This window comes from Leuciscus leuciscus (assembly GCF_965113295.1).
Source record: "Leuciscus leuciscus genome assembly, chromosome: 2".
NCBI classification, from domain to species: Eukaryota; Metazoa; Chordata; class Actinopteri; order Cypriniformes; family Leuciscidae; genus Leuciscus; species Leuciscus leuciscus.
The window spans coordinates 24,971,199-24,990,483 of record NC_138726.1 but is presented as its reverse complement, the minus strand read 5'-3'; the positions used below and the strand labels follow the sequence as shown (position 1 = coordinate 24,990,483).

General features: G+C 39.9%; 1 protein-coding gene across 1 annotated transcript; it reads right to left on the bottom strand.

Moving 5' to 3' along the window:
* Positions 1-16: 16 nt before the first annotated feature.
* On the bottom strand, positions 17-18,626 carry per1b (period circadian clock 1b). The gene is made up of 19 exons (XM_082151518.1): positions 18,429-18,626; positions 12,371-13,204; positions 11,941-12,194; positions 11,507-11,628; positions 11,109-11,310; positions 10,616-10,810; positions 10,335-10,520; positions 10,091-10,244; positions 8,718-8,961; positions 8,436-8,544; positions 8,198-8,336; positions 7,884-8,002; positions 6,727-6,873; positions 4,294-4,593; positions 2,868-3,694; positions 2,549-2,747; positions 2,184-2,376; positions 1,722-1,872; positions 17-1,627 (listed from the first exon to the last, which is right to left on the bottom strand). Exons 2-19 carry the CDS (start codon positions 12,751-12,753, stop codon positions 1,322-1,324), a joined length of 4,230 nt encoding a protein of 1,409 aa, XP_082007644.1. The 5' UTR covers positions 12,754-13,204; positions 18,429-18,626; the 3' UTR covers positions 17-1,321.
* Positions 18,627-19,285: the final 659 nt, after the last annotated feature.

Sequence of the window (19,285 nt, the reverse complement as noted above, 5' to 3'; positions counted from 1 at the left end):
CTGCAGACCACAAAAGTGAGAACCATATTCTTTTTTATTCGTTTTCATATATAAAGAAATACACAAAATACTTACAAACTGTTCCAAAACAACTGGAAGTCAAATAGCACATGACTGAAACGGACTGGTAAAGGTAAAACAGAATTCATCCGACTGATTGCCAACACAATTTCATTCATACCTTACAGGGACAGTTTATCCAAAAACATAAAATTCGGTCATCAATTAATCACCCTCATGTTGTTTTAAACCTTTATGACTTACTTTCTTCTGTGGAAAACTATCCCTCTATAACTCATTCCTCTTTGATGGTACAGTTGAAATATATTTCCATTAAAAGCCTCCGCTCTTCCGACCCAGCAACGTGTGGCAGCTTTTTCTGGCCGTGACCTCTGAAGCTTCCCTTTGCTAAGTGCTACTTTACAAGATGATGCCATGAGCTACAAATGCTCCTTGAAAGTACACAGTTGCCATGATTACTGTAGTGACATCTAAATCTGAAGTAGTGCTGAAGATGAACTGTAACAGACCAAGTCGCAATACATTTCACACAATTCCTCCGAGCTTTAACATTGACAACTTTGCACCAATAATGTATAAAAAAATATACAATGATCAAAATAAAAACTGTAAATTTGGTCGAAAAATCCTACTCTGTATATACCTGTAAAAAAATTGCAATAACATTTCCATAACTTTTAGGAAACGTAAAAATTCACGAGGTGAGAAACAGTTAGACCGTCCTCAAAGGCAGTGAATCTGTTCTCCTGTCTAAAAACACACCTAAATCAACTTAACACCAGAGTTTAAAGACCCGTTCACACCAAGGCTGATAACTATAAAAATATTAAGGTCCACATCAATGGACTGTAACATATTGTTTATAATAAGTCAATGTTTTTATCGTTATTAAAACTTCATAGTTACAGAATCATTACAGTTATCATCCTTTGTCTGAACGTCTGTAAACCCATTTGACAACATTTGAAATAGTTGTTTAACATGCCACAAAATGGGTTTTAGCAGGTCACTAGAACTGGAATTAAACAGGTAGTGTCTTGAGGTCAAATCCAGAGTGGTCTAAAGCCAAGTATCCCTTACTTCCTGCCAAATCGTGACTGCTAACAGATCATAACCTCTTTGCATAACCAAAATATCCTTAATTTGAGATATCACAGTCTTTCAACAAAGCAATTCTGCTTTACATTCATCATCTGCCAGCCTTCCTGGCTAATTAGCATTTCTTTATAGAAATAAATAAAACTGTATAATTTAATGAGTACACAAACGATGTCATCAGTATTGCACTGGCTCAGTGTCTTTAGTGTGTCATCTGTGAAAGTGAGGCACCCGTTTCCTCCTCGATCTGTGAGGTTACTCCTTGTTCTTCTATCATCATTTCTTGGTCGTTGATTTGTGACGTCATAATAGTCCCATCACTCTCAGCCTCCTGGTCTTTGCATGACTCTTCTTCTCCCTCAGCCTCGCTCTTCTCCATGGCCGTGTCCGCTTGGGTGTGTTTCTCAGCACTGCACTCTAAAACACTGCAGAACTCCATTTCGTGGATCTCCACATCGAAGGGGGTCGCGGAGGGGACCGAAGGAGAGGACTTGCAGCCCACACATGCCTGAGAAACACATAGCATAATAAATAAAACAATCAAGACTCAGTGTTTAGTGGTGTATTGGGTGGCCGTTATTGTCTGAGAGATTTAAACTCACGGAAATGTTGAGAGCACGAGGCAGGCGCCCAGTGCGGATCCAAGGGTGAACTTGACTCAATTCGCTCTTCTGCTCTTCAGTGAAGCGAGGCTGCTGTTTCTGCATGGCTCTCAGAGACGCACGGTCCGCTTTCAACACCGAATCTCTGTCTCTGTTGCAAAACATATTTACTGGGTCATTTACTGGTTGTATCAGCCTTTTACAGTGGGTGTTGTAGTAATATGTATTATCTGGATATGATTTAACTACAGTTAATGATTCTGGATCTTTAATTATTATTTTTTGTCATTTTTGCAAAACAATGAATGCAGAATTTGCAAGGCATGCTATGTGCATCATATGTAACAAAAATAAAAAATAAAAAAAAATTTTTTTTTTTTTTTTTTTTAAATGTAACTAATCTGGCTCTCAATTCCCAACCCTAGTGATGTACTGAAAACTACTAAGTATTTTATAGTTTACCGGATGGGCAGCTGGTAGGTCATCATAGTCTTTTCATCCGTGTTGGCCATGAGGAGCCAGATGGGATCTTGTAGGACACATTTGATGAACTCTGCCTCTCCATCCCCCTCTGCTGTCTGCTTGCGGGAATGGCTGTTTTCGGATGAGTCCACACTACCAAAGTATTTGCTTGTATTGCTGCTCTGACTGCTTCCTGTTAAGTCATCACAAAAGAGAAGTTATTTAACTCAACTGACACTTCTCAACAAGTAAAAACTGCTGTGCTGAATGACATTCAGTTCCTTCATACCAAGTAACACTAATCCATAATGCCTAAAATGATTTATCCATTTACATCGATATTGAAGATATTATCAAGCACTCACTAGTTCCACTTCCAGAAGAGCTGCAGCCATTGGACCCTGATCCAGAGGACCCTGAGCCGGACCCAGAGGAGCCTGTGCCTGATGACCCAGAGCCTGAGGCGGCTGAGCCAGTGCCTGAGCGAGAGTCCTCCTGTAACAGCAGGTCCAGCAGATCACTGGAGGTGGACATGGCGTCTTGATTGGAATCATTTTGTTCACCCTGCAAAGGACAATAATTTACAATTCAATTCAAGAAATAAAAAGTAAAAGCGGTATTGACCACTGAAAAGCATGCTATCTGTAAAACCTTTGTATAAGGCACATTATTGCATTTTCTTACATTTTCATTTTCTTTTGAATCCAATGCTGAACCTCTCTGATTAGAGGAGTTCTGTCCTCCTGCTCCCCCTCCCTGTCCCACCATAGGAGATGTGGTCTGTTGCACTGACGCCAAAGCTGATGCTACCTCAAACCGGTTGCTTGGCGACTCCTCCAGCTGCAGCAGATTTAAGGGTGAGGAGCATCTGGACTGAAAGAGCGGAGACTCTGCTCCTTCTCTCTCAGCGCCGGCCTCTCTTTGGCTGATGGAATGAGGGGTGCTGGAGCGAGAGAGGGCGCGTGGGACTGGAGTCGGAATCTGACAGGGAGCGGGGGAGGTCATGTTGGCAGCGGGGAAAGGGAAAGCCGGGTTTGGGCTGTAGAAGGGCTGAGGAATGCCCATGCTGGGCTGAGGAAACATGTAGTTGGGTAATACCAACGCCATCATCGGGGGCACCATAGGAGCCCCCGCCATCTGCATCTGCATCTGCGAGTTCTGAAGGGGGAAGCGTAGCCCCGCCTGTATGCTGGGGTCTGAGACGGGATGGGAGAAGGGGGGATATACAGGAAATAACGGAAGGACGCCGGGTGGGTACGGGACAGAGTGAACGCTAGCTTGTGACCCTGAGGTGGGCCAGGAAGAGGAACTGGCTACAGGTCCCATGGGTATGGAGGAATTAGAGGGCCTGTCCAAAGCTGGAAACCCAGGACGGGGGCCTCTTGTTTGGCCGGCTGGGCTACGAGACCTCGTGTGCTCTGAAGATTCCTGGTGCTTCAGTCTTTTGCCTCCTCGACCGCGTCTACGCCCAGTGCTACCCGCTGCTGGGTAATCCCGAGAGCTGCGCACTCCTAAAAATCAAGAAAATAAGATAAGGGGTAATGTATATCCAGCCAGTTGAACATTAGATGTACGTATGAACATTATCCCAACCGTTGCATGGCTACTTGCCACAGAAGTAAATAAGACATGAAATTTTTATTTGAGCCGAAATATTTTATTAGCGCAAGCAGCTTTGAGCGCTAAACGAACGAAAATCACGATGGATATTTAAGGGATAATGTACAGTCATAAGACTTATTAAATAACTACGTATAATAAATAATGAAATAGTAAGATTTTAAAATGGTTTCTTCTAAAATCAATGTTTATTATTTTGTAATCCATTAAGGTGTACGAAACAATCGTTCTAGCAACAAGACGAACACATCAACAATATTACCATAGGCCTACCATTAACACTGAAGTCCCCTGATTTTATTTTACAGTAAATACAGTTGATAATCGAAGCACAAGATGGCACCAGATTATTACATCATAGCTACTGACGGTCATTATCATGGAATAACTGACTTCAGAGTGTCACGCCGCAAAAAAGCATTTCAGAGAGCCATGTAATAAATGAAGAATAATTCTGTGCTTTTGTGTTATATATTATGCATGTCCTCACCTCTTGCTAAGGGTGCGGTCGCTCGCTGGCGCAAAGCTGAGGCTGGGTCAAACACTCTGAGTTCGCTCAAGTCTCTGAAGCGGTACATGAAGTTATGCTCCTCTTGCTGTGTGTGAGCCGACAGGACTTCTTTCGTGAGACCCAACCTTTCTCCTCCTCCTGCTCCTCCTAGACCTCCTCTTCTTCCTGCATCCCTATCAGGGGCAGGGCTAGGGGTCAGAGAGGGCGTGGCTGTGGGAGGGGCTTGTGGTTGAGTGGCAGCAGCATTTGGAGTGGGAGGGGCTTCCTCCATTACGATATCTGTGGTAATGAGGAAAAAACAGAAAAACTTGAAGTGTGGATACTATAAAGAAACTCGGTTTCAAGGAACAACCACAAGAACAAAAAAAGAGACGTGTTTGACAAAATAAGATACAACAATTGAAAACTGAATTTCTTTCATGTATTCTGACATTTGACACCATGATTACTTTTTGTTACAGACACACTATAAACTTATAAACACTTATAAAGCCCTAAATAGTTTAGCTCCTCACTGCTTGAGCTAGCTCCTATCGCTTTATAGTCCTTCACATCCACTGCTGTCTCAAAATTCTGGCCAGTTCTGGCCTAGAATATCAAAATAGACTGCGGGTGGTAGATCCTTTTACTATTTAGCATCCAAACTCTGCAACTGTCTTCCTAGCGTTGTTTGGGAGGCAGACACACTCTTGTCAGTTTAAATCTAGATAAAAGACCCAACCCTTTTAACCTGACATACACATTACACACTATCACATTTCTATAATTCAAATCTGTTACAGGATTGTTAGGCTGCATAAATTAGGCCAACCAAAACCAGGAACACTTCCTATAACATCCAATGTACTAGTTACATTGTAAGAGGAATGGCATCTATGCTAATATTGGTCTGTTTGTCTCATTCTTATCCCATAGTCAGCCGGATCCGGTCCGTATCCAGACCACATGGTAGACCTGCACCTAGAGATGACCACAACTCAGCCCTGAATGTCAACGGAGAAAATGACAACTAGACGGGCCCTAGAGACCGATCCCGTGAATACCTCGTCGGCTCTACAGCCAACGGCACAGACCCTAGTAAAGACCACAAGAAGTCCTTTGCACAGACCCTAAGGCCAGCTTCAACTCCAATCCAATTGCCCCCCAACTGAGCATGTTTTTTTCTTCTTCTTCATTCTGTCACCTTTGGTTTGCTTAGTTAGGGACACTTAATATTCAGCAATATTATTGATTTGACTTGGGGGTGGGCGATATGGCAAAATATCATATCACGATTTTTTTCAGACAGGATCACGATCCACGATCTTATGATTTGTTGTGTTCATTTTGGTTTTTAAGACTGTTTTACAAGTTAATTAGCAGTACAGCCAAACTAATTTCCCTATTTTAAAAATGTAGCCTTACTAAGTAACGGCAGAAAAAAGAATGACAGACCATTTAGGCCAAAGTAGCAGCGGGCGATACGACCAAAATTGTATTAGTATTTTTTACTTTGTTATGAAAAAAAAAGAACAAAGATGCAAATTACAAATGATAGGACAAATACAACATAAGATACAAATGAAAAAGAAAGAGCGCTTTAATATTTTCAGCTACAGTAGGTGTATTTAACAGTAGCATTAAAGTAAGAAAAAAAAAAGAAAAAAAATTAGGCTTTAGGACTGAATGCACAGATCTAATATACTGTCACGCATTCAAACTGTTTTTCACTTTAGATATAAATTATGTAAACTTTGTTTGTATTTGATAGTTTAAGCACAATAATACATGAAAGAGAACTTAGTTTGGTACTTACGCGCTGTGTGACTGGCTTTAAAACGCATGAAAATAAACTTTTGTGATGGCAAAGAACTGCAATGTCACGTGAGCAAAACCGTATCTACCGGTATATACTGTAAACCCAGCATTACCGCTGTGGTGCTAAACATGTGAATATACGTATGCGTTGAACATTATGTTGGGACGGCGGCACCAGAACTGCGACTGACAGAATGCACTGTAGCACGATAATAAGATCTCTCTCCAAAGGCAGATCATGAAACATTTGAATCGTTCGATATCGCACACCCCTATTTTGACTGCACTGACCCTATTGGATGAAAACTGAACTGAGCTAGATGTTGACATCACTCTTTCCTGCAGAGCTGCTTTGAGCTAAATTGAACTCATTTCATATTTGATGATCTTTACACAGTTATTGAGCTGAACTGAATCAACACTGTACTGTCCTCAGCTGAACAATGACACTATTTTCTTTTTAGACCTGCTTTACAGCAATATTGAATTCTGTTTGCATCAATGATCATTATTTTCCCGTTTATCACTGTAAAGCTGCTTTGAAACAATCTGTATTGTATTAAGTGCTAAATAAATAGAGATCACTTGACTTGACTTGACTTGACATTTGCCCACCTGACTCGGGAGGTTTTTTGTCTCCCACATGGACGATGGTGCTGCTGAAACTACACTGGGAGGTGACAGACGCAACACTTTCCGCTTTATTGTGCATGGCCAGTGGGGGTAACAATGCACTCTCCTTTACCAGAGACACAGATGGACCTGCAGGTTAAAGTATCTGTTAATACACAGCATATCTTAAGCTATATACACCACTGTTCAAAAGTTTCTGAAAGAAGTCTCTTATACTCAAAATTCAGTAAAACAGTAATATTGTGAAATGTTATTACAATTTAAAAAATCTTATTTTAATATATTTTAAAATGTAATTTATTTCTATGATGGCAAAGCTGGATATTCAGCATCATATATACTCCAGTCTTCAGTGTCACATGATCCTTCAGAAATTATTCTAATTTGCTGATTTTCTGCTCAAGAAACATTTCTTATTATTATCAATGTTGAAAACAGTTGTGCTGATTAAAATTAATTATATTAAAAAAATTCAGGATTCTTTAATGAATAGAAAGTTCAAAGAAAAAATGTATAAAGAAAAAAGAAAATCTTCCTAACCAAACTTTTGACCAGTAGTGTATAATTAAAAATGTAACGCAAATTTAGTGGTATGCTAATGCAAACACTACCATTTGCATAATCATCTCTGATGTACAGTATATTAACTGCACGTAAAGTTTTTTATTGAATCAGAATTAGCAAATAAATTTGTTTGGATTATAGTGGATTTATGAATCCAGTCAAGCTATGGAGAAAGCCTAGCTCATGAATATTATTTTGTAAAATGTTCCATTCAATATAATAAATGAGGCCTACTGGCCAAATGATACATTACATAATAAACATTCATGAGTCAAACCATCACCATAGTAGTATTCATTAGTTTGCCGAATGCTTACAAGCTCAACAAAAAAACATGGCAAACACTCAGTGTGTATATACATGCCATTGTTCCCATTTAACCTGTTAATATTTATGCAAACCTTTAAATAAAATAAGTTTGCTCAAAACTGGCATTTCAGTTTTGCTATGATAACAGTCAAATTGGAATGGTAGAGGTGTTGCACAATATACTGCATACAACTAAGACATGTAACTACCACTGAAACACATATAATTAGTACTGTTCTGAATTAGTTTATCATTGTGGTACCCACCTTTAGCATTGCGTGGAGCGTCCTGCTGTTTGTCATCATCAGATGTGGAGGAGGCAGTGCAGGAAGAGGAGCCACACTTCCTCTTCACCGTGTTCGGGATGTTACAGCTGTCCAGATACCTGATGAACCAAACAAAACGCTGAGTCCAGGACCTGCCACTGGATTACTATCACAATGCCTATATTTACATGCAGATATGTCACAAGAGATGCTCTCTCTATACAATAATATGATTGATTAGTCTGCAATTAACAACACATATTCAGTGATAATGTGTGATAAAGTCAGTGCTTTTAAAGATCTGAAAAACAAACCTTATGATGCTGTCCAAGCAGTTGATTTGCTGATAAGAGTAGGTGGAGGGTGGCTCTTTCGGGACGATCAGGGAGGGTGGAGCAGCACTAGGACAGAGACTGCTGCCCGGCTGTGCCGCTTCAACTGCTTTCAGAGCACCTGTTTGCCAGACACAGAGAACATCTTTAGACAAACAATCTTAAAAAAAGAAAAGAAATGAAACTATGACTTCAAAATAAACTTTATATGTTTGTGTACCTGCGGTGGCGAGTTTTTTAGGAGGAGGTCGGTTGCGGGATTCGATGAAGACTTGTTGTCCGCTGGTCTTCACCATGTGAACATCTTTGCAAATTTGCTGGAAGGTCATCTGTTTAAAAATGCAGTTCATTTCATTTAAACCTTTGCTATCTTCCTTTAATTTATAAGAACAGTTCCATTAAGAAGTAAAGCTATATGACTGTCTGTTACTGCTTCTAATTCATGTGCAGTCTTCGTTTTAGGCCACATACGGTTTTAAGGCTTGTCTCTCTAAACACTTACTGGTTTGTGGAACTGCGAGGGGTCCTCCAGACCCGGCCCACTGCTTTCTGATGAGGAGGTGGCACTGGGCTGGTGCTCGTGGGATCCGTTGCTGGCCAGGCTGCCGTAGCCCTGAGAGCTGCCGTTGTGGACGGGCTGCACCAGGAGCCTGTGGATCTGCTCACTGAGCCGAGGGATGTCTGGGGACAGGGTCCGCTCCTCCTGACCCCTCGGCGGCGTAAAGACATCCTCATTCAGTGGAGAGCTGGACAGAAAGAACCAAGAGGTAAGTGTGTGGATGTACATAGTACAGTAAAGAAATACAATTTGTTTGTTAGTTTGAATCATTTCTCCAAAAGGCTACAGTTGTACATGTGTACATGTATGTGTGTGTAGCAGCTTGAAGCACTGTGAGTCTCTGCATACTGGGAGAAAATAAATGGTCCTTGGGACATATTGAGCTCATGAAAAATCTGTCCGTGTCCACATGACAGAGCATGTGCTGATGAGTGTGATTGACTGTGCACATATTACACACTGGTGTGTGTGGGAGGTATGGGACGTGTGTATGTCTGTGTGTTTGGGCTGTGCACATGTCTAGAAGTGTGCACAGATGAAAAAAAAAAATGGAAAAAAAATAAATAATAATAATAAATATATATATATATATATATATATATTTTATATATATATATATATATATATAGATATATATTATATAGATATATAAAACAAGTTTTGCATAATCTGTTATAGTCCTAGGGACAATGGATTATTTAGCTGTTACATACACTATTAAATGCATCTTAAAAGCTTAAAAGTGTTAATTTCTCAATTGATCAAATGTATAGACTTTGACATTGTTACAAAATATTTCCATTTCAAATGTTCTTTTGAACTTTCTCTTAATCCTGAGTATCAAGGTATCAAAAAAATTAAGCAGTGCACAGGTTTTCAACTGTGATAAAAATAAAATTGATAAATAATTTTTAACACCAATTATTAGAGCATATTAGAATGATTTCTGAAGGATCATGTGACACTGATGACTGGAGTAATGGCTGCTGAAAATTCTGATTTGCAATCAGGATAATTTTTTTTTTTTATATATTAAAATTGTAAAATATTATTACAGTTTAAATACATTTTCTAAGTACTGTTTTTGAATCACATAAATGCAGCCTTGGTGAGCTTAAGAGACTTCTTTCAGAAGCATACAATTTTTTTTACCGACCCAAAACTTTTGAATGGTAGTGTTCATAAATATTAGATAAAAAGATCACTTATCACAAAGTCTGATTTGATTCACTGACGTCACGATGAAAAATTAAACAGCAAGGGTTTCTAACTGTTAATTTGGGGCCTTGTCTGAACTCATATCCATGAATACTTACGTTCTGACTTTGTGGCGTCCAACAATGAAGGCCACTTTCCTGCTCCAGGGGTTAATAAAGGAGGACCAAGAGGTGTCTATGGTCAGATACTCTCCGTTACGTGCACACATCCGCAAGGGTGAGTGTTCAAACGGCTGCCCTGCAAACTGGAGAACTGAGAGAGAAAGTGAAAGTTGTGCCTTACCGCTCTCATTAAAGAAAATAAATGGACAGAGGTTAGAGAGAGGAAGGGAGAGTGACTCACTCTTCTTATGGATGGCCACCATAATGGGTCTGTCCTCTGGATGGAGGTACAGCAGGACTGGGGTTCCCACCAGGTCCTGAGGCAGGTACCCTAACAGAGGAACTGCCCGCTCATCCACCTCCTGAAAGAGACAGCTGGGGGTGTGACTGGTAGTGAATATCCTCTTATCCGGAGGAATGCGCGGGGCTGAGAGAGGGAATGAGAGAAAGAGAGTTTATTTTTCCATCAAGTTCTTTCAAAACGTGGTGAAAAACTGATGCGTTTTAAACAAAAGCCCGTACCCTCATATCCTGAGTGCACTCTCTCTGCGATGAGCAGACAGCAGGGTTGAGGGTAAGCCATGTCAGAGTCTCGGAGCGTGAGCAGGTAGGGGGTCAGTCTGAACGGGTAGTACTTTACATCACCACTGGATGAGACGTCTCCACTGATGCGACAAAACATGGACTTCTCTTGAGTGCAGTCAGCTGGTGGAGAGACTACAGTCAAAGAAAGGGAAAGAGAGAACTGTTTAGGCTATTGCCTTAAACTTCATTTGTATAGCGTGACCATAACTGATCTTGGTAGTCCTTTTCCAATAGATACAACACTACACTACAATGGCACAGATTATATCGGCATATATCGGAATGAAAGTCTTGGGTTTGAAACGTCGTGAGGGTGAGAAAATGATGATAGAATGTTCATTTTTGGGTGAACTATCCCTTTAAGATCAAAAGCATTGTGACACTTTCTGGTTGTCAAATGTTAGTGTAACCTGCCCTAACACAAACATACCAGAGCCGATGCAGGAGGCCCATGATGGCAGCCTGCAGGGTGCGGTGTTGCTGTAGAAGGTGCTCACGTCTTGGGGGGCGAGCAGCTCTGAAAACAAAACCCCGTGCAGCTTCTCTGGCTTACTGCGCAGAAGAGATGAGCCCTGCGGTGAGATGTACACAACCTTCCCTGACAGGAAAGACACCGCCATGGAAAATGTGTCCTGCACAACAGAAAAATAAGGGTAAAAATTACTTGCATCTTTTCTTCATAGTTGTTGGTGGAACTAAAAAGCCATACATCAACAAGCATTTGTCAGCTAATTTGGTGAAGAGATTAACACTACTTTTCATACAACAATATTCAAATACGGTGTTACTACAGGAGAAAGAAATGGTTTTGTGTGCAAGTCAACGTACTGTATTTTTGAGCGTGTATTCAGAGGTAATATTGTCCAGTTCATCAACGGTGAAGGTGGAGAGGTCGAGACTACAGCCATGACACTCCTCAACATTCCACTGGTGATAATACTCCTGGTTGGCTGCAAGATTCAAAGCAAAAAAAGAAAATCTTTAAATGAATACATATATCACTGGATGTGCAAATGATATTACCAATGAAGTTGAAGTGTGTAAATCCTGTGCTTCTAGTGGCACCAAACAGAACTGCAAAATATAGTGATCATTTTTAAACGCTTTGCCTAAACATGTCCCTCATCTTTCATCGTTTAGACAAAGAGAGTCCCAAACAAAACTCGTGCCATTGGTTGAGCCAATGTTACTATATTGGGCGCATTTCAGCCGGTTGCCTTTCCTGCAAGACATAGAAACCTACATGTGAAATTCCCGCTCACCTCTGACTTGTCTGACACAGCTGAGGGCGTATTTGAGGGCATTAAGGGTGCTGGAGCGTCCCTTCATCTTCCTCTCTGGTGGCAGACGGATCTTCAGCTCATTCAGGGCTCTCATCAGCTCTTTCTGTGTCTGGACACGAGCGGATTGATCACTGCTGCAGCCGCTGGTGGACGGCGGGTCCTGTTCGGAGCTGGCGCTCAGCAGGCTGTAAGCCAGAGAGCTGCTGGGTGGAGAAGGGCTGTGAGAGTTTGAGCTGAGGGAGCAGAGATCAAAAACAAGAGTCGCATTTAGAATTTGATTTGAGAATTGCAGCACAGGAGAGATTATTAGTCAATAAATAACTTAAATTTCAGGCATTTCATCACACAAAGCTATCGTATGTCATTAGAAGACTTTGAAAATCAATGGAAAATATTTCCTCTCTCTCACCTCTTGTTGCTCTCCGTAGTCTCCAGACACATGGCCGAGTCTTTTCCGTTCTGACTGGAGGAACTCTGATAACTTCGGTTTGACTGTCTCCCTCTGGATCCGCTCCCTCTCTCCATCCCTCCTTCACTTTCCCTCTCCCCAGAGTCATTTCCACTTGATAGTCCATCCGTATCATCGGAATTTGTCCCATGGTTGCCACCTGGGGATCTCTTGGCATCAGATACCCCTCCCGAAGATGATCCTGTCTCGCTATTCACTGGATTCGATGAGGGAGAGCTCTCACTCATGCTGCAGGATCTGTTTACAAGACCTGCCTTTTTCTCGACCCTTGCTCCTCTAGCTGAATCATTGCTGGGCGCGGAGTCGGAGTTATCATCGCTCATAATAATACTGTACGAATAGGCAATTGCCAAGGTGATGAAATTCACCTGATAAAAGATTAAAGAGTTTTTAAAAAGTTCACTATGTTGGACTGCTTGAACTACAGTGGGAAATCATTTTGATGCAAATATTCTTCACAGATTTGTCCCGCAAACAAGAATCATGGTATAACCAGGTGTCTCTGCACCCCGTCCGTTGTTCCTTTGCTCCTCTGTAAGCGGTTTAACCTCGAATGCAAAATAGCTTGTTAACGGCAGAAAATGTTGCTCATCTCAGAAAAACAGACAGGACTGGTTGTTACGAAACAGACTTGGCTGCTACCACAGAGCCAGATGGAGTGTGACAATGCGAGAGAAGGTGCAAAAAAGAAGCCGCTGGGAAATGGGTTTTGTCCATTCGGTCAGTCTTCTTCTCTTTGCCCTCTGTGTCACTTTATCTCTTCTTGGAAGACAACTGCCAGGAAAAAGGAGCAAAAGAAAAGGTAAGTGTGCGTAAGTCTGAAACATTTGGACAAAGAGATATACTGAGCTGGTTAGTCATCTACAATTAGGCAGCCCCATTATAGCTAATAAATAATATTATTGGTGAACAGCCTGGTCTTTTAACAGGAAGTGCTACTCAGGGGTGTTTTTGTTTTTCAACCAGGTAAATTAGCCATCAGCTATTTTGCTGCACATGAGAACCCAGATCTTTCATCTTCCCTGTTGGCCACTTCAGAAACCTTTTCTGGTCTCCTTGGTAACCAAAACTACTTTCTAGATCCACACATCCACTCTCCACCTTCAACTACGCAAGCTTGTTTTGTCTTTTGCATTTACCAACTACGTTGTCTGTACTCGGCCAGAGTCTTTTGTGCTTCCTCTCTGGGATTGTTACCGTGACCATCCCTCTAATGTTCTGATTCCATTTCGGGAGCTACTGAGTTTAGAAGTACACATTCTAAATTTACTGCAAATAGCAAGCAAGGGAAGTGACACTAAAAATGTAGCATGTAGCTAGAAACTAATTCTAAGCCAATCAGTTATTCTAAGGCACATTAACTGTGTGGTAAAGTATAAATAGACAATGAAAAGTAGCCGGTGGCACTAAAAGTAGTAATGTTAAGAAATACTGTACTTTGTATGACTATGAAGCTCAAATATATCCCAGTTTGAAGATTTTATTTATACAGTAAACTATCTACCCATTTTATTTTATGTGGCTGACTTCAAAACTACCAATGCCCTGTTTATTAATATCTAATATTATGAGATCTCTAATCAGTTGTTTCCAGAGGGGAATCAAATATCAGAATTCTTTGTTAGAATTTATGGACATACTTTTCTTAAGAGATTCTTTGACGCATAAGAAACTGTTACTGAACTATTTATAATTCACTTAATTTAAATGGTTTACCAGGCATGGATTAAGAGCAGTTGAACAGCTTTGATCAGCATGAACCTTTTAGCCCACGTCATTACAAAGACAACAACAAGTCTAAAGGTGTTTAAATGCAAATGCCTTGCATTTAATCCAAGCATTAAGAGAATGTCAAATGTTCAAATCACGAGGCAGCTGAATGGAGAAAGTGAAACAGCCGTTTCTGAAAGTACTAAGCGCACAATCTGTTTTTAAAACTGATCTATATTTTAAGAGAAATGTGTCCTGTTAAAATTGTATTTAAAAAAAAAAAATGTAAGTAACTTATACATACTAAGAGGTAAGTGTCTTAATGTTAAGGAATGTCACTCACACACAGTGAACAATGGACGCAACAATTATATCAAGATGCCATATCCACATAGACCAAGAAAACAAACTTATCTTCACAGATGTGAAATGGCCACAGATGCTGCTTTTCTTAAGACAGACCATGTGTTTCTTTTTTTCTGGGCCAGATCAGGGCTGTTTGTTTGGAATTAATTTGCTTGTGTGGGTGTTCTCCTGCACATGCATACGCACTTATGACACCTATTCTGCACCTGTTTATACTTGTTGCCCATGTTCTGCAAAGAAACAAAAAGCAGCATCACGAATATAAACTATAAAATGAACCACCAAGTGGATGTCCAACTAGATCTTAAACCACAAAGCATCATCAAATTCTCTCTTCTGCGTCTTACAATTATGTGTAATGGAGGTTGGAGATGTTAGAAAATAGTCCTACATAAAGAGCATTTATAAAACAAACAGTTAAGAATGTTTTCTTTGATTTACAGTAAATGTCTAACGGAAAATAACGGGAGAGCAAGAGTTTGTCAAAAAAAAAACATATATATATTTAAAAATATAGCCAAGTATTACATAATGAGAGCTGTTGGCTCACATGGACCAGGTTCCTGATCATACAACGTACAACTTAATCGAAAAACAGACCGAAAAAAAAAAAAAAAAAAAAAAAAAAAAACAGACCGATAAACATCGCATTACAAACGTAATGCGCCCAATCTTCAAAACACGATGCGTCATAATTTTTGTTCTGCGCATGAACAAAATTCGGCTGGGCTGAATGCAGACATGCACAAATGAAAGTGTGGAGAGACTGGCTACATTTTAATCACACGCTCTCAATTTCACCCTCTATTCCTTCAGTACTTTCTACTGACACTGAGACAAACACTGCAGCATCTCGCTTCCATTACAGTCGTGAGTGATCCACTGTGTATCTGCGCGCGCACTGCCTGCCTGTCGTGCACGCTCCACTCGACACAGTCGACAGCTCCAGCGGGGAGGAGCGACATCAGAATGTAATCTGGGCCTAATGGGTGGAGCTAGAATGTCCAAACCCGACCATACCCACAACTCTGTCTCTCCACCCCTTTAGAGCTCCAGAAAGAAGGAGCTTGACTAATCCCACCCCATTGGAGCTCCAGAGAGGAGGAGCTGGACTAATCCCACCCCATTGGAGCTCCAGAGAGGAGGAGCTGGACTAATCCCACCCCATTGGAGCTCCAGAGAGGAGGGGCTGGACGTCATTTGACTCTGCAGAGAGTACCACTTGCTCGACAGTGCTCTCGGGAAAAACTGCTTCCGGAATAATAACGATTTTATAGTTCAATAAGTCAACTTGCACTTTGACTATTTTTGCGGCTTTTTATTCAACTATTTATGTTTGACTGATAATGAAAAAAACAACAACAAAGATTATATTCAATAAAGATTACATATTCAAATTTAGTTGAATATGTGCGCTTTGGCACACAGATGTCATTTTACAGTAACGCATGTACTAAAGGCAAACATGATTTAAAAAATGGGACACAGTTCACAGAGCGAGCAGCTCTGGAAAAATGTGCGACCCGAGTTATCCAAAGCCTGGGAACAAGGTCACAAGCATATCATGTGGGATGTCGGGGTGCTTTGACAGACCACTCGAGCAGGTAATGCTGAGGTGCTCAAAACTATACTGATACACTCAAATTACAATATAACTTTTGGGGAAAACGACATAGTTGTCACTGCACAATAAACTGGAATAGAAGGAAATTATTCTACATCACAGAAAAACGATCCAGTAACAGACTCAAATATGACTAAAATGTGAGCCAAAACTACTCTTAGAAAAAACAAAACCACTTTTGCTCTGATATGCAAAGAATGTCATCATGTTACGTCATGTTAAGTATATCATCATGCGATGTATATCACATATTTCCCCGAACTGTCATCTAGTCTCACATTACACGACTTTTAACTAACAACATGAAGTCTGGAACCAAACGCCATAGATTGACCTCTTCGTCCAATACAAAGAATACAACCTGAGAAAGTGGAGTACTGCATATTTTGAATGTAATATTACCATTTGTTATTTATTCAATACAGAATCCCTAGATTACATCATATCCTGTCACTCTCATTAAAGAATTTTGCATGTTTAAAATCTAGTGTGACTGATGCCCCCCTGGAGCTAAAACTAAGATTTATAATGAACTTTGAGGGCTATTTTGGCTATGAACAAAAGGGTCATTTAGTCTTTGGTATTACTCTAAAGCAAGACACCTTTTTTTCTGCTGAACCCCCCTGAACATATTTATCTAATCTTTTCATAAATAATGAATATTAATATGTTGTATTTTTGTTTTAATTTTAAAACAATCAAAATATGTATACAATTTATCTCATTTATTTTGCGATTGACATTCCTATCACAATTTCCCCAGCAGTTCCTTCATGAACCCCTAGGAGTTTGCGAACAAGTATTACATTACAAGACATGTAAAAACCAGAAGGACAGACTTTCAGTTGCCTGTGAAACAACAATCTAATTGGCATAGAGGCAGTATCTATTAGCCTGAACAGACTGAACTCCTCTGGCAATAACAGTGATAAAAAGCAGTCATCATTACTAACATACACAGCAGATTATTCATTTTTTAGACAATAGTATTGAGCTTCCCTGCTTTGTTAGTATTAAGAGTCCAATTGTAAACGTTTAACCTACTTATCCACAACTACATTCTTTGCATATGATGATGGATTATAGAGTGGGGCTAGTTGTCACACGTGCTACTCAAGTGAATATTTATCTAGGTTTATTTTCAAAAATTATAGTTTCTGTTTAGGCATAAACCTTAAAGTCTGTTCTTGCTCAGGAAAAAAATAGTGGTAAAACCTTTACAATAAGGTTTGATTAGTTAACTTGAACTAAGAATTAACAATAATTCTACAGCAGCATTTATTCATTTTAGTTCATGTTTATTTGAACATTTATTAACATATAATTAAAATCAAATGTTTAATTTGCTAACATTAGTTAATGAACTGTAAACTAACATGAACAGCTAGATTTTTTTTTTTTTTTTTCTTATTGTAAAGTGCTACCAAAATAGTTTATTGACCACAAGTTGGACTTTGTGACAACATGCCCCAACAGCAACATCACACAGCCTATTATCTGCTTTTCAACGAAATTTAAACAATAAAACAATTATTAAGCATAAAAAAGTCCCTGAAACAACAACAATTTTGACAATAAAGTGCAAAATGACCAAACCGCTGGTTTGTCCAAAAACAATTGTAATCAATAAATTAATGACATACAAAACTGGCACAACTTGCCCTGACCTAAGATTTATGAAAAATACATTGTCCTGAAAACAGTTCAACATTTCAGACACAATCCAACTGTTTTATATAGTTGACTAACTACTGCACCTTAATGCCATTGGAATTTTAAGTGGCATAATAAACCAACATGACAAATAGTCCATATTGATACTTTAATCAAGATTACATGACTACAGGATGTTTGCATCACTTTTTTCACTTTTATATCATTTTACTTAGTAAGGCAACTCGCATTTTTATTTTACAGAGATTTTTTGGGGGAGTCTGATCCACAGAAGACAGTGGACCGTGAAGAAGGTCAATGCGTAATGCGTCACAGTTTTACTTTACTCGCATACAAAAATGTGAATAACCTTAAAGCAAAGCATGGACAGATTGAACAGACTGTAAAACACAGTATGATGGCATGATTATAATGTATGATGTTTGCATTTCAACCAGTTTCATTATTTTGGCTTATTGTGCAACGGTCAATAGCTATTTACACATTATTCCACCCAAATCAGCACCTTCTGTTGGACAAATCTAAAGTTGTAAACAGAATCGGTAACGAAGTATAAAAGGTTCAAACGAAAAAGAAGAACCATGCCATATTTAATGTTAAGCTCCTGGTTAAAGTTGGACTTACCTTCTGAGTCTTACTGCTCCAACGAACGAGAGGACGAATATCCCTATGTCGAAAAGTATTACAATGTTTTTCTGGTGTTATTAAATCGGTGAAACATGAAAACGACGTTTTTACATCTGCAGTCCACTGGCATTCGCTGCAATTGTGTGCTAGAGATTTGTTTCCCCACGACTCCAGACACACACGAGTACACGTGCTTTCCAATCGGTCTAAAACACCGAGGAATTCAATTGGCTGTGCTCGCAACAATCCACGAATCCCATTGGTTGACTCCACCCATTCACGGCGAAGCTTTCGTTGATTGGCCGATGCCAAAGGCGCTCGGCTCACGTTCATCAGCTGTCACGTTGCAGCGCGCCTGTTGTTGTTGCAATACATGAGAATGAGAGTGTGTTGTGGGGAGGACTACATATTCCTAGTAGACTGCTATAGATTTAGATTCAAACAAGAAATAAATTAAATATAGTATGTAGGTCCTTATGACCATTTTTTTTAGCTTAGTCGTGGATGCAGCAAACTGAACTAGACCACATGAAATTGCATTCATGTGATAATTTACACCCTTGTTATTAATAATACAAATAAAAAACAACACAGAATGAAACCTACAGCAATTTGCGCCTACATATATGTTTTAGAGCGTGAATTTCATGGACCATGCGAAAGCTAAAATAATTGCTGAATCGCTTCTTAGAAATGTACTGTACAATGAGTGGGATTTCCCAACACTATTGTTTTAAAATGTTTTGCACAACTAGACTGAAACCTGGTGCTGGTGAATGAGCCATGCACAGTTCCACGTGCCTCAAGAGGCAGGCTGCTGGTGACGTCAAGCATCTCCCGCAACGCCCTTCAGA